The following is a 24428-nucleotide window of genomic DNA, read 5'->3' on the forward strand; positions in this document are numbered from 1 at the left end:
AGTTATATGAGGAGTGAGGACTGTTGTACTGAGTAGAAACCTACTTCATAGTGACCGCCGACCACAATGTGTAGGCGTTATACTGTACAGCTGCAGTAAGCATAAAAAAAACTTAGATAGTAGTTAGTGAATTATATGAACATTTAATTTATAAATGCATTAATGATTTTATTAGTTGAATAATAATATTTATGACAAATTATTTAATAATGATTCATATTTATAATGTTCAAGATACTTAAATAACTTCAATTTTATTAATGATGACAACGACTTCGTGGCGCAACGGTAGCGCGTCTGACTCCAGATCAGAAGGTTGCGTGTTCAAATCACGTCGAGGTCAGTTCAAATTTTTGCACTTTTTTTCATACTAAAAAAATTTGTCGAAAAATAAAGTTGTGTATAAAATATTAATAATTTATATAATATTATTATATTATTAACTAACCATCTTAAGCTTATAATAATATAATCAATGATTACTAATCGTTCTAAAGTACATTATTTTGTTGAAAGGCATTTCAAATATTAAATGCATAAATAAATTACTATAAATGCCTATTACTATTATTATAACCTAAAAGTAATATCTACATTCTACAATACCTAAACTTTTGATGCATTTTACATAGCTTGTAATTTGTTATATTTGAATTGTATCATTTTGATGATACATTATTCATAATATCCATGTCAATATGTCATCCTGCAGAATCGATCCATATAATCTATAAAATAATTAATAATATGTAATATGTTACATTCAATATTTGTTATAATTAAGGTAGGTACCTATGTATAAAAAAAAAAACGGGCAAATGGGTACCTATCGCTGCTGTACAGTTGTAAGCGTTGAATGGTTCACTGTTACGGATGTGTTAAATTTAGATTCAATGGTAATATGGTATAAGAATATTATATCATTATAGACAAAAAACGATCCTGAGAGGAGACGGTCTCAATGGATAATATATTAAAAAAACCTTATAAAATAAAAATATCCAAAATATATTTAATTTTTATTATTTTTGGTTGTAACTTGCAAACATTAAAATGAGAAATAAAATTACGAAAATAATCAAATAAATTTGTTTTTATACTAGATATTGCGAAAGTTAATATTTCATATACTGAAAAACCATCACTATACCATTCAATTATTCAAATGGTACTGCTAATATTGCTTTACTAATTACTGGCCCAAGATCTATCAAGTTTAATTAGTTTAAAGCAGAATGTAAATACTGCATAGGTGCAACATAGACCTTAATTTAAGGAGATCCTTAAATTGTTAATAGCCGACGAATAATCACCCACCCATTTAATTTTCAAAACATAAAATAGCTAATGAATTTGAGGAATCAGAAAACACAATACCTATTATAACAATGAATATTTATGTAAAATTAAAAAGGTGGGTAAGTGGATGTCACTCTGCTGTACAGTAGGTTACAAATGGGTCACTGTATAATGGATAGTATTAAATTTGAATTCAATGATATAATATCACTGTATAAGAAAAACGATTCTGAGCGGAGACTGTTTGTCGGTCTAGATATTAGACATACCTAGTATAGGCATACTTATCTATAGTATTAAAAAAAAAATTGACCTATAATAGGTATCAATAAAAAATTCCAAATTAATCATATCACAATATCCATTAGGTAACGCGTTATACATCAACAACAAACCGTGGTACTATCATAGATATATAATAGTATACTTTAGAAGTTTCAAGTACCCACGAATAATATTATACAATCACAACAAAATAACTAAAGTAGTTATTCCAGGTTTTTTAATATGTAATTTCGTCCAAATTTGAACTTAAAACGACTATAAAAATAAACTGTGCTAATGTATTTCTTAGAAATTTTGGTAACATAATTAAATATTTACGTGGAATCTTGTTTTAAATTTTCAATCCTTATCGAGTAAATATCAAATGTTTAAAAAATATGAATTTCAAACGCTCATAAAAATTTTATTTGAGTTTCTTATAGACATTTTTTTTGTTGATAAAGGTAGATTATCCTATAAGGAATCTTGTATTACATTTTAAAATCTTAGTTCTAAAAAGAAAAATTTTTGCGAATTATTAACTCAAAATAATTTGCTAATTTTCGTGATTTTTACATATTTTGTCAATTTTTGAACTTTAAATGCTAATAAAAAACAACTGTTACTAAGGATTTTTAATATTTTTCAAATGTCATTGTAACAATATAGAAGGAGCCTTGTATTAATTTTTCAAGTATTTTTACTCAACAAATAATGTTTTATTGACATTCATAGAAAAAAAAACTAATTAAATTGTAAACTGAAATTGTCCGTAAACAGCTCAAAACAAATCAAAACATTTTGAAAATTTTATCATGTATAGAAAATAGAAATATAAACAACCAATGAAAATTTCATGTATCTACAGTTATTCGTTTTAAAGTTACACCAAAAACCAAAATTAATTTTCTCGAAAACAGATTTTGCGTAAAAATGCCCGTTTTTCCTTAATTTTTCTCTTGTTTTTCACGGCGCTTTTGAAAACTATTGAAAAATTTTACTTTTGACCCCCCAAAGTACCAACTAGATTCACTTTCCTATCAGAAAAGGTACTGTTGAAGAAAACCAAGCACTTTTACTGTCCTAAAAGGTGATGACAGACACAAAAAAAAACGCACACATCATTGTAAAATCAATACATTCGTCGTTCCTCTCAGAATCTAAAATTATAGCTTTAGAAGGACCCTAGCAACCATCTTGTTACGCCTATATAAAATAGATTCATTAGATGTTGATACTGATACACAATAATAAGCACTAAACGACACTTGGTTTTGGATAATATTATATCGGAAGACGCGCTTAAACGATACTAGTTGCGTCATCTGTTGGCGCAGTTCATTTCTGCAAGTGCATAAATGTTGATCAGTTTTGTTGTTAGGTGTCGCTAATATACGTATTTTTCATTAGATACTTAAATATTATCATTTATACTACAACACCCAATATAAATTAAAATTCAACAGAAAATTTAACATTTAATGTTTTTCTTCATACAATAATTAATGTACTTAATACTTAGCCAATAGCCATGCAGTATTGAGCCATGGTTTACCAGCACGGTTTAAGCATATAATATTCTATGATTTAAGATAATAATATTGGCGATTGAAAGCTTATCAATTATCAGGCCGGCGGGGGGTGGATCTGTAACGGGGATCATGTAAAATAACATATAAATGATACACAGCGTCCCCGTAACATCTTATCAATTTCAATTGCTAATACTGCTTACACCATAGACCTTATACTAATAGACGGAACATCCTGGTGGAATGCGGGTGGGTGGTGCGGTTTGCGTTACAGTGATATATATATACTATAATTATACAGTAATAATATACAGAGTATTGTATCATCTAGTGCGCATGTGCGGTGTACGTTGTACTACCTTGATCAGCGCCGTCACGCTTGGACGCCGGAACTACAACCACGTCCCGTCTATTAGTACAAGGACCTGGTCTATGGCTTACACAACGAATTGTGATAAGGAGACCGTCAAACCACAGAATAATTTTTCTGTGGTCAAACTATAGGCGTAAATAGTATTTGAAATTTGGGAGGGGGGGGAGGCTGTAGATATTTTAGGAGTGGCTAAGTAGGTACTATTATACTATTCGATATTTGTGATTTTTTAAAACTATTATTTATGATTTTTTATTTGACGTTTTTCACCTTATCAAATTGTTTATAACTGCTGTAGCAAAAACTAATTATATAGTCGAATCTGCTTAATTGGGAGACACATCGGGCGGTGACCTATTTGTCCCTATTATTCTGATTACCTGAATAATTTTACATACATGATACAATACATTAATTTGGGACTGTCATTAATGTCCCCATTAAGCTGGTGTCACCTTTAAGCAAATTTTACTGTATACGATATTTGTGATTTTTCAAACTATATTGTTAATTTTTTTTTTATAACAGCTAAACCATATACTAGTCGATATTTGTGTTTTTTCAAAACTATTATTTTTGATTTATGATTTTTAAAACTATTGTTTATTTTATACGTCATAATCGCTATCCAGTGGATTTATATGAATGGTTATAATTTGGATGAGGGGAATACCATAGGCAACTCATCATACGAATCGGCCATTGATATTGTGATAATGTCTACTATGCGGGTGGAAGCGGGGACTGGGGAATTGAATATTGATAAGAAATCGTTCGCCAGTAATCACAATCACTAATCAGTATATTATTTTATCTGCCAGTGCCTTATGCCTACAATTCATAAATTAATAATTAATAATTATAGGGTGGTTGTTTGGTTTAAGTTCGGTACATTACTAATTGTTAAACAGTAATTTTATTCTTTATAAATTATATAATCATTTGCAAATACCTATGTTGGACAGGTTTTGCCAATCTTGTACATAGAATTTATCATACTCAGTATTTATAAGTTACATTACAATATTTGCCTGCCGTTTCAAAATAAACATTCAAACAATTCAGTTTTATGCGAAGTATTGTTTGTAAAGATAGTTGACAACATGTCATCAAACGTGAAACATATTATATTAGTGATGTCCGGTAAAGGAGGAGTTGGTAAATCGACTGTGAGCACTCAGTTGGCACTTGGATTAGTAGCTAAAGGATACCGGGTAAGAACATCATATTAAATTAAGATTAGCGACAGATTGGTGGTGCTGCATAAAGCTTTAATTCATAAAACAAATATTAAACTCTTAATTACTGTGGTAAAGATTTATAATCAAGGAAAGACAGAAATTAGCCGATAGCTATATGATATATTTTGTTTTGGTAACTGAGAAACAAAACTCACTGATTTTGGCATATCCTATTTTTATTAGAATAAATTGTTTACCACACAAGCACAGTACATTAAGTACTAAAAACATTGAAATATTGTAAACACTTGAAATTAATAATTTTATTTTTAAATTGCAATATTAATTTGTTTAGTGTGGAATATTAGATGTAGATTTATGTGGCCCATCAGTACCGTTTTTGTTAAAACTAGAAAACCAAGAGGTACATCAATGTGAAGCTGGTTGGGTACCAGTTTATACAGACGAGTCAAAATCTTTAGGCGTGCTTTCAATTGGATTCTTGACCAAATCTAGAAATGATAGCGTAGTATGGAGAGGACCAAAAAAGACTGGTTTGTCATTTAAAATAGCTAATTATTTCTTTATTTACATGTTTAAATGTATGTTTGTACTTGTGTGTCATAAACAGCATTCATAAAACAACTGCTTTCTGATGTTTTCTGGGAAGATGTTGATTATTTAATCATTGATACACCTCCAGGCACATCCGATGAACACATAACAGTTATGGAGAATATTAAGTATACAATTATTATGTATTTATTAACTAAAGATTTAAGAACATACTTATTGTTGTGTTCATAATTTTAGAGAAGCTCCATGTGACGGAGCAATACTTGTAACAACTCCACAACAAATTGCTTTAGATGATGTCAGAAAAGAATTGTCATTTTGTCGTAAAACTGGTATTCCGATACTAGGTATAATTGAGAACATGAGTGGATACGTTTGCCCTAATTGTTCTGTGAGTTAATATATCGCTTAAATATTACTTAGACTTACCAGGTACACTTTTTCCAATTTTAAATTAATGTAATGATATTATTATTTTAGTAACTGAAAATACAACAAAAAAATATTGAATTATTTAAAAAATAATTAATTTAAGTTATATCTTGAATATATTTAATTATTACCGATTTAAGATTTTTAAAAAATATTAACCTAATTGTCCATACTTGTCATTTGTTAAAACATTTATTAGAATTTGAATAATGTTGATAATCTTTTGATTTTAAGTCTATGGCTTAAAATAAAAAAACATAATGAAAATATATATACATTTAAATGTTTATACTTGTTATTTTATTTTACAGGAGTGTACAAATTTGTTTTCATCCAACGGCGGAAAATCATTAGCTGAACATTTCCAAGTTCCCTTTTTAGGAACTGTACCAATAGATCCAAGAGTATCTTCCGAAACATCAAAATATGTCGGTTTAACTAATCCTGAATCACCAATGGCAATATCTTTTAACTCAATTGTTGACCGTGTAATAAATCCAAACTGATTAACCTAATTAATTTTCATACTTAAATACAAATTTAGTTTCAATGTTTATTGCATTAATATAATATACTATTTGCCACTGCCATAGAACTTTTAACATTCCTATACAGCTATTAGGTACAAATGTACATATATTATATAAAAAAAGTAAATAATATATTGATAACAGTAAACGATTAAAAATTCTATGTTTGGTACATGTATATTATTGAATTGTATTTTTCTTACTTGTTATAAATTAACTTTTTACTCTATGGGTACTTTTTGTTTCGACTGTTCAACTTCTTTCTTTGATTCATCCAGTTCAGACAATGGTTCCACATTTCCAAGTGGTGATTTACTTGTAAACAAAATTGGTATATGAGTTAGTCTTGGGTTCCCATCTTTCTCCAAAAACCTAATCTAAAATTTTAAATAAAAATTTAGTATATAAGTAATAACATTTTGTTGAAAATTAAATACCCAAGATAATAAAGAGTTTTTACTGGATGTACCAGTTGCAGCAACTGCGATTATTGTACCATCTTCTTGTTCATGTACAGTTTTTTTTTTAGCAATTTTGTCAGATTTTTTTGGAATAGGCTTATCAAAAAAAGGTACACGGAAATTACTAATATCTGAAAATAATAAAAATTATTAGTAAGTATGAATTTATAATTTCAATATTTATATGTGCATTATGTTACCATCTTCATCTTCTTCTTCTTCATTTTTTATTGCAGGAGAAGGTTCAGTTCTTAAAATGAAATAAATAATACTCTGTTTTCGAAGCCATATTCTAAACCCGCCTTCAATATATATAGGGATATTATCAGGGTGATTAGCAACTATTTTTTTTTGATCAGGGCTTTGACCACTAACTATCCATGTATCCTCAATGCTTTCTTCTAACTCCTTAGTTTTGTATACTTTAACTTCAGATTCAATGTCTATACTACTAATTCTTTTAATAGCTAATAATGCTAGTTCATAAGGATCATTAGGTGCAGGCTTAGGTATAGGCCAAGGAGATAAATTATTAAACTTAGGCATCCAGTACATCATGCGCCAATAGCGCCGTACGGGAAATCCACGAGGACCAAACCGTTTAACAAGCATGTCTTCTACTTCCCAATCAGGAATTACTCCTAAAAAAAAAAAAAGAAGATCCATATTAAGAATTCAAATGTATTATACATTAGTTTAAGGATTTGTAACTTTACCATTATCCTCCATTTTCTGTAATAAGTCAATGATACACTGCTGGTGTTTTGGGTAGTGCATAAACTCCGACTGTATATAGTTCTGGGGGACAAATTTTCCCGCTGGTAAAACTTGGATAAGTTTTTTGTAAGTTTCTAGGTCTTCATTTACTCCAAATTCATCCAAGTGCTTAATTGCTTTGTTTATAAATTCTACATGACCAGATCGATATTTTTCCATTCGATATACTTTTAACATATCCAAGAACGTCTTTTTGTTTTTCTCCTTGACATTATTGAAACTATCTACACTCACCACATCAACTTTAGGAGGTTTGTCAAGACATGGCTCTGTTGAGTGAAACCCTCGTTGGACAGACTTGATAGACTGTCGGTTATAAAATAAAACAAAACCTCTGCACGTCCTTAGAACATTGTTCATTGTCTTATTAATGTTATTCTTGAAGTGTAATTACTAATTTAAAATATTCGCATAACGAAATTTGGATATGAAATAATTTCAACGGCTAGGGCAGACAGGAGTAAAGTTTTAAGTTTTTCTATATTTTATTGCCGGTTATCATTCTCGTTATCATTTATATCAGTTTATCTTGTGCAGGTTAAGCAAGAAATAATAATTAAATTGTGTACCAACTGATTCTCTTGATTTGGTTTAAATTTTTTCGGTGGAAGTATTTCCGAGCGAATCTTACGATTAAGCATTAACGTTTGCGGCAACGGTAAGCTACATTTTTGAAAGAAAAAAAGTACAAAAATATTATTATTATCTAGGAATGAACATGGTTTTTCAAGTGGACGTTTATGTAGCTTAGATTTTAAAGGGGAAGGAGCGTCTTGTCCTTGTGACTTTCCAAAATGGACTTAAATACCTATTAACAGTCTTGTATATGGTATTCTAAATACAATTTTTTTAATGTATTTTTTAAGTATTTTGGATACTTTTTAAAAGTATTTTTAACAAAATTTAAATACTTGTATTAAAATACCATTAAGTCCGTATCATTAATTTTAATTTATTATTTTTCACAAAAAAATTACAACAATAAAAATAATATTGTTTTCGTTGAAAACTAACATTATGTTTTCGTATACTAAAAATAGGTAATAACAATATTTAAAATTTAAGAAATACCCCATTAAATTTTGTATGGTTTTTATATTGGAATTTTTTAAGAAAATTTAAAATCTAATAATTTTAAAATAGTTCCATATTAATAGTTAATACCACTCTTCAGTTTATTTTTTTCATTAAAATTTAATCAATATTATTTGAAATATATCTGAATGCAGAATGAAATATATGAACATGTAGGTATAATATATCTTTAAATAGTCAGACATGTTACAGTAATTGTTAAAATCTATGATAAGTAGTAACATAATAGGTACCTATACTGGTGTACAATGTACATATATATTATATAGCATACAATTTAAAAAAATACATGTAATTGTATTCAAATACTTTGTGAGTATTCGTAAAATACATGTTTATAATAGTATTTTAAAAGTATTTTTAATACTTTTTTATTCGAATACTAGTATTAGTACCTATCTTAATACTTTTTCAAAAGTATTTTTTACAAGACTGCCTATTAATGTAAACGTCGATCTAGTGATTAACAAAAAAAAAAATAAGATAATGTTAATTTTTTTTCGTACTTGAGTGCTGACCACGATTAAAGATAGTATACCATCTTTAATCGTGGTGCTGACGAAACCTGTTGCTGGTCATTACAATACATAATTTACTTTTTTTGAATACCTATTGCAGTGGATTAAGGGTTTCCGAGCGAATTTCAAAACTAAGCTAAATAGTGCACTCGCTTATAAATTGTGATATACGATTGCCGAGTAGTATATTACTAAGTAGGCTATAGATCCCGCGAGTAGCGTATACGTAACGTAAGTGTATAATATATAGTATATTATTTATATAATATAAAAGATAGTTGTCCCCCGTACATTTCGTTGTCCGTAAAAAATGTCACCACTTAACGATTCAAACTCTAATAATGTTCAAAACTTAAAAAAAAAAGATTTAGGCTTAACTTTGATTTTTATTTGATTTTTATCACGTTAATCATAACATTGCGCATTTACTGGGTAGTACCCCCTATAACCGCGTGATATATGTTTTTTTTACATGAATAGGTATATAATGACTTTTTTTTAAATCAATCAATGACTTTTTTTTGTATTTTATTGTTTTTTTATTATATGAAACATCCACCCATTATAATCTATTGAAATAAACCGTTTCACGTTAATTAATGCCCGTTATCTCTTAGTGTTCGGAAGAATAAAATAAATATGAAATATGATTATTAAAAATGTTTAATTCTACCCTACAAACAATATGAAAGCATACGTGTCTTAAAATAAGAATATTTACTTCAAGTTCTACGTCATAATAAAACTATATTTCTAAGCTCATATATTATATAATGTATGTAATATAATATTAAATATATTATATTTGATATATTTGATAATATATCTTCTGAAGGTCGCTATTGAGACATACACGTTTTTTTTACTATTAGGCGTTAGTACTACAGTCTACAGTAAGTTGAATACGTTTTTGCCAAATATAATAATAGGTATATTTTAAAAGTTTCAAGTACCCAAGAATAATATTTTTAAATTACAACAAAATTATAGATAACTAAAACCGTTATTCTTAGTTTTGATATGTAATACTATCCAATTTCGAACTTAAAATTACTATAAAAAAACGGTTTATATATTTTTAGGATTTTTGATTACAAAATGAACACTTACGTGAACCCTTGTTTTCAATCCTTTTGGACAAGTAGTTTATCATCTATAGTGATAGGCAGTAACGGACAATTAGGTAGTACTATCGATTATTATTCGATTATTCATAAAGACCCTGGTATCGAATAATATTCAACACGACTGAAATACTGAATAATCAAAACTATCGAATAATTATTCGAATAATCAATACTTATAAATAATTATTCGCATAATACATGACTGAATAATCAAAACAATTGAATAATTATTCAAATAATCAATACTATTAAATAAATATTTGAATATTATCTGTGATTTGAATACTAGTTATTTCAGTTGTATTGTTGTTTTTAACCCCTATTCATACTCCGATTTAATCGGATAAAAAATTAAGATAGTCAATTTTAGTATAAAGCTTTTTAGTTTTTTCCTTAGAATTTTACCAAGATCAATTTTCGGAATTGTTTTTGGTATTTATTATTTAACTTTTATCAGAAAGAATATTGATAATAACAAAAAAATATTTTTGCTTATGTTCTGTAAAACAAAAATACCCATATTTGAGTGTTGGCTACATTTTTCTATGTGTAAAATTTATTACAGTAGTAAGAATAAGCAAAATAAGGTCTGAAAGGGTTAAAGTATTGTTCAGTAGAAAAGCAGAAAAGTACAATTTGTATTTTCTCAAGAATCTCAAATTTAAGAGGTAATAATTAAGTAATTATATTTATTCATTTACATATTTTTAACTGTTATTCCTCAAATTGTACTCCTTTTCATAAGTATCTTATAAATTATAATTTGAATTAAATATTGCATATTTTGATTTTTTTATCTTCTATAACTTCTATGTCCTAGTTACAACTTACAATTTGTTTTTAAATTTAAAATTATATCATATTATAAAATAGGTCGGCTACAGTTAGCCAGTTAGCTATTAAAAGTGCTGTTTTAATTTTGTCACTTAAAAGCCAAAAAGGGACTAAATAGTAAATACTAACGTCTTACGTCACGGAAAACCGAAAAACACGCGTTCGTCAAGAGTGGTAGAAATTAAAAACAAATTACTTAAATAAATATTTATTCGAATAATAAATTTAATAAATAATTATTATTCAATTAAATAATAAATAGTTATTCATTCAAATAATAAATAATTATTCATTTGAATAATAAATCGAATAATGTAATCGATTATTCAGATAACTAATTTGGCAAGACTATCGAATAATTTGATAGTTATTATTCAATAACGCCCATCACTAAATAATCACCTAGTCCCTATGACTTATAAATATTTTAATGTTTAGAAAAAGTTGTTTTTGATGACTTAAAATTATGTAGAAAAAATGTTTGCAAATACGCTGAAAGTTTTTAAAATAATTACATTCTAATTGTCATAATATTATACATCGAGTATACTCGTATTGAGCCAGGTAAATTGTACTTTTAACTCGCTGTTCCCTATCACGAGCTTGCTTTTTGGGATAACATTATCAACATTTTTATATTTTGAATACCTATGTATTTTCAATTTATATACCTACCTACTTAATACTTTGTAATTAATAATGTTGTGGTAAATGATTCAATAAAAAAATGAAGATATTTTATTTTATTGATAACATATGACGCCCTATTATAGTGTGCTCAGCGTACCAGTTCTTACAATATAATTATATTTATGTGGCTTGGTGTGGCGCAGTGCGTGCACTCAACAGCGGAAACGCACTAAATGTATGTAACGGCCGACGTTGCTAGTTCCCGGATGGGTGACCACTCGGGGTTTTTAGCAACGTATCCTTGCCACATATACAAAAAACGTGTTTTCAACCTACAAACAATCAAAACAGGTAATGGCCTAAGTTGCCGGGCTCAATCTCAAGCTCAAAAAAAAAAATAATATATTTATTAGTTAGGTAATATTGTTATAGAATGTATTTAATATTAATAACAATACAAGCTGATTGAGCATCACTGAGCGAGATTGACGAGGATTCTAATTTAGAATCGACAAAACCATATTCTAAAATAGAACAAGGTATGGAAAATTATAAAATTATAAAAGCAATTTGGTGAAATCCAAATCCACGGAGATCTTTATTACACTTATCATTCTTTGCATGATATAGCAGTGTTTTTGGTTTTTTCCGATGTACCTTTTATAGTTGTTGATAAAAATATTTTGTTTTTTTTTTTTTTGGTCAAAAAGCTTGAAAATTCTATACAAGGTTCCTCGTGAGATTTATTCACTAGTAAAGAAAAACCGAAAGTATACTTGTACAATATACCTAGACAACATATCCACAAGTTAAGTTTACATCAGCGTGTTGACGCGTTTATTAATAATAATATCAAATAAATACCAAATAAATAACAAAATAAAAGCGTTTATTCGTGTAAACTTACTTAATATAGGTTATTCGATTATACATTATATTACATTATAATTCGAAGCGAACTCAGAAGGAACGCGTACAATGGCGGAAGTAAAAGTATTTTAACTGATTTTCCGGCGAACAAGTTCAACCGGACACAAAAATGCGGAGCAAACTCGGCAAAAACACGCTGCACATACACTATATATACATTGCAGTCTATGCCGATATAGCGCCGCAGCAAAGCATTCGTCGGACGAATCTCTTCGTCCGGCTTCACAGGGAGCGGCGTTTGGGAATTACCGCGGTTACCGTCGAGTTCGTGACTGCATCACTGCAGCCGCCGTGGGTTACCACCATATCCTGGATATCATTTGCCTGGTGGACCGATGGTTTCGCCGAACAGTTTATAGACTAGGAACCATCAAACTGCACTGCTGTCGTGTTGTACATCGGACTTGATTGCAGCACGTCACCTTCGACCGGCTGAACATGTGGCAAAGATGACGAGATGTTTGATGGCGCCTCGATCTCGCCAACTTCTGCAGTGACAGGTGTCGTTACTGACAACTCGGTGGAGGTAAATCTGTCGAAACGTGCAACTCCACCATGAATGCGACAGAAGGTAACTCGATATCGAGTACATCGTGTCTGGGAAATAACGCGGTTACAGTTGAATTCGTGACTGCGTGACTGGCCGCTGCGGGTTACCACCATATCCTGGATACCATTTGCCTGGTAAACCGATGGTTTCGTCGAACAGTTTTCAGACTCAGCAACATCAAACCGCACTGCTGCCGTGCTGTAAATCAGACTTGACTGTAGCACGTCATCTTTGACCGGCTGAACATGTGGCAAAGATGACGAGATGTTTGATGGCACCTCGATCTCGCCAACTTCTGCAGTGAGTCACTGCCAGTGACAGGTGTCGTTACTGACAACTCGGTGGACGGTGAATCAGTTGAAACTTGCAACTCCAACATGGATGCGAAGGAAGGCAACTCGATATTAGGTACATCGTCGGAGAGGTTAGATCGCACAGCCATATTAGGCATCGATTTATACCGTCGCATAATTTGGATTGTTAAGTTATAATATATTAAACGAAAAGTACGTTTAGACTTTTATAATGTATTATAAATGATCCGTAAAGTTCGTTGTAACAAATAAGTACTTATAACTGATTAGGTATTGAATACTGTGACGCACAGAAACAAATTATTTATGTTTCAAACACTTAGGTACACCCGTGGCAACCATATTTTTTTTTAGGTATTTTTATTTGGCTTTGCAGGTTCTCCGTATTCTTGATATTTTTTGGTTTAAGATATTATTTTCACTCGTTGTTTCCCATTGGTTATTGCCGGTTGCGTTATAATCACGACTACTGCTCTCGACGAGTAGGTATATGAGTCGTGTGCGTGCCGTGAGGCAGGCTTTAATCTTACACAATTTTGGCTTTTGGCATTTAGTAAACGTTTTCGGTGATAATTGATAAACCTTGTAAAGTTATCTGACACAATCTGTTCAACACTGGGAAAAAGAAATGAAAAATTAAAATTAAAATTTTTGGTGTATACCTAGTAATACATTTTGTAATTCAAGTGTTATTGTAAGTAATAGTAACCAATTTATCAACCAATCTAAAAGACTGGAGTATAACCATTGTCTATGACGTATATTCAAATCAGGTTAGATACTTAGATATATCAAAAGAAAATGTAATGGGCTGATCTGCATGTGCGTCCAAATAAATTAATACACCAGGAGTTAAAAAATACTGATGTTTCTGAGAACATTGAATATGATGACTTGAAACTGATCCGCGTATTAATTCAATATACTATTATGATCGAAAAAAACATTTTCCTACAATTATGACACTATCATCAAAATATATAAAACACTGACGAGTATATAATAAATTATTCAAATAATAACAGAAATTCACAAGTCTGTTGATTTAAAAAATTTTGAAATTACTCGTTTAAGAGAAATATTAAAAAAAACATTAAAAGAAAATAATATATTTATGTTACAAATCTACAAAGTTGATGTTTTAATATTTTAATGCAAATAGGTACCTACTATAGGATAACTAATAAAATGTGCTTAAAATGATCGTAATGACTTAATTTATAGTAACAATTATTTTATATTTAATTCCTTTGTTTTATAAGTAACAAACTTGTGAATAAAAGCTTGCTAAGGATTCTATGCTAAATTAAATAGGTCAAATAACATTTTCAAACCCACCAATCTATGTTACAAGTATATGATTCGATAGAAAGTCCTATACCTAAGCCTTGAAAAGTATAAACCGAGTATAATCGGTAATTATTAGTAATTACTAATTGGACAATTTGGAGTTACTCAAGTTATGTAGTGTACCTACGTGGTTAAATTTTTTCGAAAAAAGGTTTCGTAAATAAATTGTGCGCAAATGAGCACTGTAGCCTAAACGTTTTATCTATCTAGCTTTTTTTTTATAAAGATAGGTATTTTCAAATTCAAATTATATTTTAATATTTTGTTAGGTAGGTATACCAATGTAGTACCTAGGTATATGTAAATAAATAAAAAGTGTTTATTATGCAAACTTACGAAATCATTTTTTCCAGGTATTTAAAACATAGGCTCAGAGTATGAAAACAATCACATTTTCCTCTGATCTGCCTACCTATTGTATTTGAAGTACATACAACTATACAGCTTTAATCACTAATCAGAAAACAACTATACTCGTATATGATAAAAAAAAAATAAAATAACATGATTAAAATATCTAAGTAATTCAATCTTGTTAGTCGTTCTGATGCAATAGGTACTTAATCTGTAATTTAATATTTAAAAATTATCTTTATCCACTCTTGTTGTGGTGGTAAAAAACTAACAGTTAGTAATTACCTAGTATTATTGGTGTGCAGTAGAATATGATAGGTATCAATATTTCCCTACTATTTATATAAATAATAAATTACTAATGTTAAATAGTATAGGATAATAACATTTTATGAAATAGGTATAAGTTAAAAATGTAAATTTATAAATCTATATTAAATGGTTTAGGATCTAGGAGGTTATAATTTGCTGTGGATAATCGAACCTACGAAGCTGCAGACGATTACACACGATACTTTTATATAGACATATAGTTTTACACGACATTCATTGATTCAATCAGCACTCTCCCTAGAATTATTATACCTGGAGGGGGAGGAGGCATCATTGGCATTCCTCTCGAACATGTCAATGAATGTCTAAATAAATCTTAGAATCTTCCGAAACATTAAAGAATGCATAAAATAGTAAAATACATTATAGTATATTATTACATAGTACATACCTATTAATTATTGCTGCTTTCATCGAATTATATTTCTTTAAATAATTGTATAATAATAATATGTACTACCTATTCCTATGTAGGCACACAGTTTTATTTAGAGATTAGTGATTACAAGTTTTCAATATTTTTCATAATATTTGACGTACGTTACAATGTTACATTCATTAGACCTAGAAGTACCTGATATTGTAATAATATTATTATATACGTCTATGGGTAGAGTATAGTTACAGCTTGAACGTTGTCAATAATATTATCCGCATTATCCGCATGGTTTCCAATGATATTATGATGTTGGAGACGATGGCATCGTGCCATCGTCTCCCCCAGTCCATTGTATTATTTTCTATTTATTTTATAAAATTATACGAAGACTCAAGTATTTTTCTGGGTTTGTTATACAATCCATATTATTAATAATGTTTGTAGTAACATTATAAATTAAAATTATGGTATCAATACTGGTAACGATTATTGTTCTTGTAAATTAACTGGCAGGCGTAAAAACAAAACTTCGTATGCAGGTTTTTCGTAGCACTGAACCTGTAATAATATATTTATATAAAGACCCTATATAAATTATATTAAATATGAATAAGAGGCCATTGATATGTCTTAAAAACATTACGGCTAAACGTCGATAGTTGTCTTATATTTTAAATAAAAATGTATTTTAAAAGTGTACCTACTCTAAGTAGTAAGTTGTTTATAATATAATATAATTATCGTTATACACTTATACTCATTATATTTATAAAATTTAAAGTACCCATTAACATTTAAAACTATGATATATTTTTGTTTTATGCAATAATTTATAATTTTATGATGTTCAAGAATAGAAACTTGTAGTCTAATAAAATCATTTGATTCGCATCATGCCTATTATTGTTGTTGCGAATAAATAGTTCAACCCTAGGTACTGCAAATAATTTTTGTAATAACATGGTATTTATGTTAATTTTTTTTTTAATTTTATAGTTAATTGTTTTGATTTAATTTTTATTATATTGAGTTTATAGTGTTTATTATGCCTAAGGTCTATTTAATTTGTCTTCACTCTTCCCACGTCATTGCAGACTCTCCTGCAATAAACACTTGCGCAGACGCCTATATGCGTATATAGCGTACAATACGTTATATAAGTACCTAATATTGTAATGTAGTTTATATTAGCTTATAACGGCCGGTTATATGTGAATTACAATCAATTTATTACAAATTATAATAAAGGTTTTTTCCTCCTGCAACAATGAACAAATAACCAAAATATTATGATAGTAATCTGTGTGGCTAGAACTATAACAAAGTTAATTGTTAAACAAAATAAAAGATTTAACATTTTGATGCCTATACTGCAGCGCTGCAGGCATAATGGGCGGTAAAAACATTAAATATATACGTATAGGTACGTATAAGTAAAAAACTGTGCCAAAAATTCGATAAGTTTTGATAGGAAATAGTTACTATGGTATGTAAATTAATATAATGTAATTTGTTTTTACTCCCATCCTAGTTTTTTTGCCCAATTACGCCATATTGAATATAATTATCGAATATGCGAACTCGTTTTATCGGACAAATTATAGTCAGTCAAACGTGCTTTTTCCAAATATTGTGGTAAACTATGTAGAATGTACTGACGTCTGACTTTAGGTGTACCTATAATATATTAATATATACTTGAATACTAATATATAGGGAAGTCAATAGTTATATTAGATATGTTAAGCCGAATGTCGAAACCAATACTTATCTTGTCATCTTGATTTAGTAATGTTTTTAGTTTTTACGTAATTTTATAAGCGTGTGACACAAAAAATAGTGTGTATTTCAAAACAATGCAAATAATCTATGAATTAAGCTCATATAGAACAATATATTCTTAGGTTTCTAATTATGGTTTCCACCCCTAATAATTATTATCATTATTTTTATGCTAAACTATACTTTTTGTAAAGATCAATTCCTAACTAAAATATTTTATTTTGATGTACAATTAAACTAAAATCGAAAAATGCATTTCAAAAGTGCAACTTATATTTTTATAGGCATACAAAGAATTTAATAACTGAATTTAACTTATTCCACATTTACTTTGTTAGTCATTTTGCATATTAGGTAGGTTTTTTTAAAATTGAAGTTGTAAATGAGGAACAATTTTTAATTTGTATACAATATTATTTAAAACTATTTTAATTCTTTTACGTACACGATATAATGCCGTATATAATATGTCCTGCCACCTACACATAAAAACTATAACTGATATCAACAATAATTAAACGTTCCTCTTTAAATAATATGGCATCGGGAACAAAACTGCGAATGGTCGGTTGCTCACCTACGTTTATCGAATCCCGAAGCGAATAACCGCCGTTTAAACAGTCGATAAATGAAACAAACTCACTTTCAAACGGATTCCGAATCCGTTTTACCGAAATCGAAATGGCAAATCAAAACTATAGTATTATACTGTGTACCTATACTGTATAATAATATCATATTGGTAAAAAAAAACCAACCAATAGGTATACGTATTATAACTTGTAAGACGTAAGTTGTATAGGTATCGATATGACGGTATCTACTGGCTAGTGACTATACTACCTACTCCCAAACATATTATACTCAACAATTGCCGCCAATTCTTTGACTATCTCTCTATAGTAATTATACATACCAAACACCCAACACCCAAGACACAACAGTACAACAGTACAGCACTATAAATTTGTACCAAACCCTGACCACATAAAATACATGTTATTTTAGGTTCTTGAAAAATACCAATATGTACAGCGCATAATATAATATGTCTGAAATGCAATGGACTGGGGAGACTGGGGAGTAATAAATCGTATACAAATTTAAAAAAATAATGTAATAACATTTTTATAGCTATATTAATTTAAGTATTGTAAGTTAAATACAAAAAAATTTGCTTATATTATAACTTAGGTACCCATAAGTTATAATTTTAACTATAATGGTTTATTATCTAGCCGTAGATAGCCAAAGTTTACTTTCAAAAACAAACAAATAGGAATATTTTGTACAATATATATATTTTAATATGTTATTATAATGTTACATAAATATATTAGCATGACCGCATCTCGCCAGTCGTCTTGTCAGACGGAAGTATCGTCCAACCCGCCGCATAACAACAACATAACAATAATACCTATCAAAAAAAAAATTCGTATTAAATATCATAATATTATAGCGCCTAACACAATTTTTGCGGTCCTCCATGCAGTAGCGCTGCGGAGGAACAGTGGCGGGCGGCGTGCATTGCGCAGTAGCAAAATATTATTATACCCTACAGACACCCGGCCCGGAACAACGCGCGCGCCTCGTGCAGAGTGTTACGTATGTAGCTAAACACAGTAAAATAATACAAAATCATGCGCCGTACGGGTACACACGCGCAAACACGCGGTCTTCGCACACACACACACACACACACACACACACACACACACACACACACACACAAGAACACGAGTGCCGCGGAGTGCGACCCGATCCGGCGAACGAGGTACGATACACGACTACGCGTCGTACCACAACAATAATAATAATAATATAGTCGTTGTCACGGCGGCGGCGTGCAGGAAGACTACGCTTGGCGGTGTATCGTTATTGTGGTCACGGCGCGTACCGGTGCCGGCGACGATCAGAATCTCAGATCAGTCGTGTCGCAGCGTCGTACGAACGCACACGCGGGTCACGGGTTTTCTGGGTGTAGTGTTCGGCAGAAATTTAGTAATATCACGGCCGCCGCCATTCTAATCGATTCCTCTGCGCGCGCGTTCGATAGCTTTTCTCGGCTCTTCCCAGTCACAGGTCGCGGGAACTTTGCCGGTGACTACGATGCCGGTGTGGGCCACGTAGGATCCTGCCGAGTGGAGCGCTCGACCGTTCCTCGTGCACGTGTGTGTGTGTGTACTACACCGCGTACGAACCGTTGCAGTCCGCCGCCGCAGCTGTGTGCAGAGTGTCGTCGTCGTCGTCGTTGTCCGAGGTGAGTCTCCCCGGACCGCACGCCGAGTGCATCATCAACGAATACATTAAAGCAATTTTTAAAAATTTGAGTTTACGCATACACCAGGGAGTCACCAAACAGCGGCCCGTTGATCAACTATTTATCTGGCCCCGAGATTTCAACATTTTTGTTCTTTAAATTATTTTTGTTTGACGGTGAATCAAAATATTATGACCTCTTCATTAGTTTTTACTTTTTTGGAATAAATAAGGAATGCTCCATCACGAAACAATAATATTAAACCTGTTATACAGATTCGCGTTTGGCTCGTCTCCGTATCGGGCGAATCGCTACGATGCTCTTGGTACTACGTGAAATGAGGGCAGTTTTCAAATCGTTCGATTTTCGGTATTTGTTTACAAATATTTATGCGACCACATATCGTTGTGTACGACCACACATCGTTGTAAGCGACGTCATATCGTTTTTGTTGTTGTTACGTTTTCATATTAGAATAATTAATATGGAGCTACCGGACAATCTGAGCGACGTGGTTATCCAGTATAACGTCCGTTTATAATATTTTTCGTGCACGGAACGCGCCGGCGCGATGGGACAGGCCGGCGAAAATGCCGGTCGCCGTCGGCGCGCGCACGCACACATGTATTTAATAACCCGGCGGTTTAAAAATGTGAAAAATAGTAAAATTAAACTACGAAGTCAAAGAGTTCGATAAAACATTTATATCGTTATTATAATATAACGCATATTCTACGTGTGTCGAATTTACATAAGTACTAATGTTTTAGGTACCAAAAATTGTGACAATTTACCGTCCTTCAGCCGTCTCCAAATCCTAAGTCACTTTCGATTTTTGTCCAATTATTGTCCTTTAATACTCATTTCATACGTCTTGTCTTATTATAATGCACGCCTTGCCTATAATTTATTTGTTTCACATGATCACGTCCCAAAATGCTTTAATATACCAGTGCGTATGCCTACCAGTTGAATTTATTTTATTTGAACGAAACCATGCAATTTCCATATTTGGGACCAACTGTAGGTATAAAGTTATAAAAGCACATCGGTAAAAATGTGTACTTACGACGGTGTTCAAATTCCACTGATATTAACAAAATATTATTTTATTTTATTGAAAATTCAAAACGATTGTCACTTAATTTGGGTCGTGGCCAAAGGTTGAGAACCACTGGTGTAGTATAATTGATTAGAGTAAACGAGTAAACTTGTACAGTCAAGTAGGTAATATAATAAAAAAGACGGTAGGTAGTCAAATTAAGTAAAAATTAAAAATTAAATGGTTGATTTTTTGGAGTATTCGGGCATTAGTTTGTTATTGGTAAAATAAATATAATGCAATTATTAAATTTTAAACTTGGACCGTGCATCGCCCATTACCAGTGTTCGGACTTATCTAGATGAATATATAGATAATTATTTGTCCATCTTTTATCTTATCTAGATAAATAGTTACAAGGTATCTAAACGTTCATCTTAGATAATTTTTTTACTAATCTAAATAAATTTATCTAGATACATTTTTTATTGATAAAAATCACGAAATTGTCCAAATGTATTTTTAAATATTTATACAGATTTTCAAACAAAGTTTATGGTTTATAAATAATGTAATTATTTTTATTTACATCATTATTATTATTATGTTCCTAGTGCCCAACTAAAATATAGGCACCTAAATTTAAAACCATTTAAAAAATAATTGTGTCTTTTTTTTTATCTAGATAAAAAAGTATTTATCTTTATCTAGAATCTAGATAAATATGAATTAAGTTATCTTTTGTATCTATCTAGATACATTTTAGGTGCATTATGTTTATCTTTATCTAGATAAAAAAAGTACTTATCTAATCCGAACACTGCCCATTATTACAAAAATGTGCAAAATATGCGCATCGGACAAAACCGTATACAGATTTAAAAAAAACTGGATATGACATTACCACAAACAAATTTAGTCGTATATTTTTCACATGGGAAAAGGGCCCAAAAAGAGCTATAACTCGGAATTTGGATACTCAAAGAAATTCTTTAAAACTATTGGACACTTTCTTATGCTTGAGAAATTATCTTTCAGTGGTACATATTATAACTGCAAAACTCTTTCAATAGCATTAGTGCGAGCCATCTGGTTTTACTGTAGCCTAGTAATTTTTGGTACTCAGTTCCAGCCACCTCACAGTTTTTGAGAAGGTCCGAAATACAGATGTGTATCTACTACACAGATGCTATTTTTAAATATTTTGATGTAACACACAGATTTTTGATTTTTTAATTTGGATTGTGTATTTTGATTTTATGGAATTTGAATTTAATTCTATATAGTTATTTAATATTTTTATATTTCAATTTGTATTGATTTTAATAAATTTGTCCGGTATTGCACTATTTTTGTGTGTGGAATTGGGCTACCTACCTATATATTTTTATAAATCTGTGCGCTAAATTGGGTCATGTTTATGTGGTATAATTGAAAGCGCCGCTTGGACCTATTAGCAACTAGCAAGACGTGACTGCGTGTATAATATATCATAAAATTACTTTTCAAATTGGTACTAGTTAATAGTAAAGTTATATCATTGACTAGCTGATCCCACGCACTTCGTGGCCCGTAAAAAATGACTACTCTATATGATTCAAATATTCTATTTTAGTTATTACTTATTATGTATGTATTTGTATGATTAGTAGTATTTTCGTAGTATTTATTTCAAAGTAATTCTGCGTACACGATATATTTAGTTTTATTTTCTCGCGGTAGAAGTACACGCTGGTTTTCTCCGCAACCTGATCTTGTAGATAACCCAACATAACATTATAGTTGTCCGTGTGAAAAACAGTCTTGACGTAAATCGATTCCTACGTGCTTAAATATTTACCCCTGTGCTTTATTAATTGTTACTGCATACGATAACTTAACGGGAAATTGTATTCTTTTGAAGTTAAAAGTCAAATCATTGGGAATCATATTGGTATGCGGAGTATTAGTATCGTTGGATCAATTGCTGGACCAGTAAAAACTATAGCAACGATCACATTGTTGCGAAGAAATTTAAATTTAATTTACTATAGGTACTACCCATATCAATATTATAAAGCTGACAAGTTTGTTTGGTTAAATACACAGGCTTATCGCATTAATAATAATTATAATTAAAACCAATAGCAACCATTTGTAAACAAAAATAATAATAATAATAATAACGATTTCAAAGTCCCTGTTTGAAAACCTCCCCGGGTTGGACCTATTGGTCGTAGCGTGATGTTATTAGCTTATAGCTCCCTCGATTAATAGACTGTCTACCCAATACAAAAATAATTTTTAAATTCAAACCAGTAGTACCTGAGATTTGTGCATTCAAAAAAACAAACTCAAGATTTATAATATTATATATTAAGTATAGATCATAAATACTAGTATAACCATGTAGGACGTAGGTTATACCTATGTCCTATATATTTAAAGTCTAAAACACATAAAAGTGTTATATAAAAGTCATATTATATAAGTAGTATCTACCTACACGATTATATTATTTGATACAATTTTTCATAGTAATTTTGTTATTTTATACAACCAAATATTTTTAGTACTCGTAAATTGAAAATCGTCTTTTATAAATAATTAATTCAATAAAAGGGTTAGCACACGATAGGTATTAAATTGTGTTAACTGTAAAGTACATATTATTATATGTGGGTGTTTTACGATTATCCATTTTAGTAGGTTATTGATCTCTCCAGTTGGTTATAAGTTAAAATTATAAGCGTTATTTTTTAAAGATTTTATATTATAATTGATATATTATACCTATAGTACCAGTTGTTTTTTACATATATGATGCATAAATATTGTTTTCTATACACACCTATGAAGATTAATCAAAATTACCATATTACCTAAGTTTTACTTTTTAATTTATTGTTGGTATCTATGCGATATTGTATATTTGTATATATACATTGTATCAGTACTTTAGATATTATTTACTACCTACGTAATAACAATGATGATGACATTTTCATAAATTAATTAGTCAATTTATTATAAGATCCACCTGGGGGTGGCTTTTCTCAAGCACTAGCGTACGTCAATAACTACTAATTAACATTTTTTTTTTTAGGGCACAGATGGTACCTATAAAAAACTTTATACAATTTTATTGTAAAACGATTAAATCGATTAGTAATTAGGTATATTAACTAAATTATTATGAACGATATTAATGTATAAAATATAAATATTAATCGATATAGGTACGGTATATTATGAATCATGTTTATCATTTTATATGCGTCTAGGTATAATAATAATTTACTATTTCCAAAAAGTAGTCATTTTTTTCACAAACTCAATTTATTACATATATATACGAGTTATTATTAAATAATGACTTTTTAATTCATGTACCTACCTATATATTATTTTATTTTATTTACTGAAATTACAATTACTTTTTTTTTTTTTTTTATATATATTTAAATAATTTACAATCTATACAACATTATGTACAATGGGAAAATTTGATAATTAATATAAT

General features: G+C 30.0%; 3 protein-coding genes and 1 non-coding gene across 4 annotated transcripts in view; 3 read left to right on the plus strand and 1 right to left on the minus strand.

Moving 5' to 3' along the window:
• Nucleotides 1-271: 271 nt before the first annotated feature.
• Nucleotides 272-343, plus strand: TRNAW-CCA. Its single transcript has one exon. It is a non-coding gene; the product is annotated as a tRNA-Trp (tRNA).
• Nucleotides 344-4280: 3937 nt separating this feature from the next.
• On the plus strand, nucleotides 4281-6365 carry LOC100160163 (cytosolic Fe-S cluster assembly factor NUBP2-like). Its single transcript, NM_001161956.2, has 5 exons — nucleotides 4281-4682; nucleotides 5005-5203; nucleotides 5281-5392; nucleotides 5463-5616; nucleotides 5969-6365. Exons 1-5 carry the CDS (start codon nucleotides 4572-4574, stop codon nucleotides 6161-6163), a joined length of 771 nt encoding a protein of 256 aa, NP_001155428.1. The 5' UTR covers nucleotides 4281-4571; the 3' UTR covers nucleotides 6164-6365.
• On the minus strand, nucleotides 5831-7921 carry LOC100169036 (evolutionarily conserved signaling intermediate in Toll pathway, mitochondrial). Its single transcript, XM_001948165.5, has 5 exons — nucleotides 7365-7921; nucleotides 6849-7289; nucleotides 6625-6779; nucleotides 6391-6564; nucleotides 5831-6168 (listed from the first exon to the last, which is right to left on the minus strand). Exons 1-4 carry the CDS (start codon nucleotides 7783-7785, stop codon nucleotides 6409-6411), a joined length of 1173 nt encoding a protein of 390 aa, XP_001948200.1. The 5' UTR covers nucleotides 7786-7921; the 3' UTR covers nucleotides 5831-6168; nucleotides 6391-6408.
• Nucleotides 7922-19501: 11580 nt separating this feature from the next.
• The window catches only part of LOC100158666 (sodium-independent sulfate anion transporter), a 39593-nt gene continuing 34666 nt past the window's right edge, over nucleotides 19502-24428 (plus strand). The window contains exon 1 of the mRNA XM_001944983.5: nucleotides 19502-19884. The gene's annotated coding sequence lies outside the window, so the exon portion shown is untranslated. The remainder of the gene's footprint in view (nucleotides 19885-24428) is intronic.

This window comes from Acyrthosiphon pisum, chromosome A1 (assembly GCF_005508785.2).
Source record: "Acyrthosiphon pisum isolate AL4f chromosome A1, pea_aphid_22Mar2018_4r6ur, whole genome shotgun sequence".
Taxonomy (NCBI): domain Eukaryota; kingdom Metazoa; phylum Arthropoda; class Insecta; order Hemiptera; family Aphididae; genus Acyrthosiphon; species Acyrthosiphon pisum.

Bases quoted from the DNA above. Each gene is read 5' to 3' on its own strand.
- LOC100160163 (NM_001161956.2), top strand. From the start codon at position 4,572: ATGTCATCAAACGTGAAACATATTATATTAGTGATGTCCGGTAAAGGA. The intron at 5,204-5,280 runs GTTTGTCATTTA...TGTCATAAACAG, and splicing joins GAGAGGACCAAAAAAGACTG to CATTCATAAAACAACTGCTT. The intron at 5,393-5,462 runs GTATACAATTAT...TCATAATTTTAG, and splicing joins ACAGTTATGGAGAATATTAA to AGAAGCTCCATGTGACGGAG.
- LOC100169036 (XM_001948165.5), bottom strand. From the start codon at position 7,785: ATGAACAATGTTCTAAGGACGTGCAGAGGTTTTGTTTTATTTTATAAC. The intron at 7,290-7,364 runs GTAAAGTTACAA...TTTTTTTTTTAG, and splicing joins ACAGAAAATGGAGGATAATG to GAGTAATTCCTGATTGGGAA. The intron at 6,780-6,848 runs GTAACATAATGC...TATTATTTTCAG, and splicing joins AGAAGAAGAAGATGAAGATG to ATATTAGTAATTTCCGTGTA.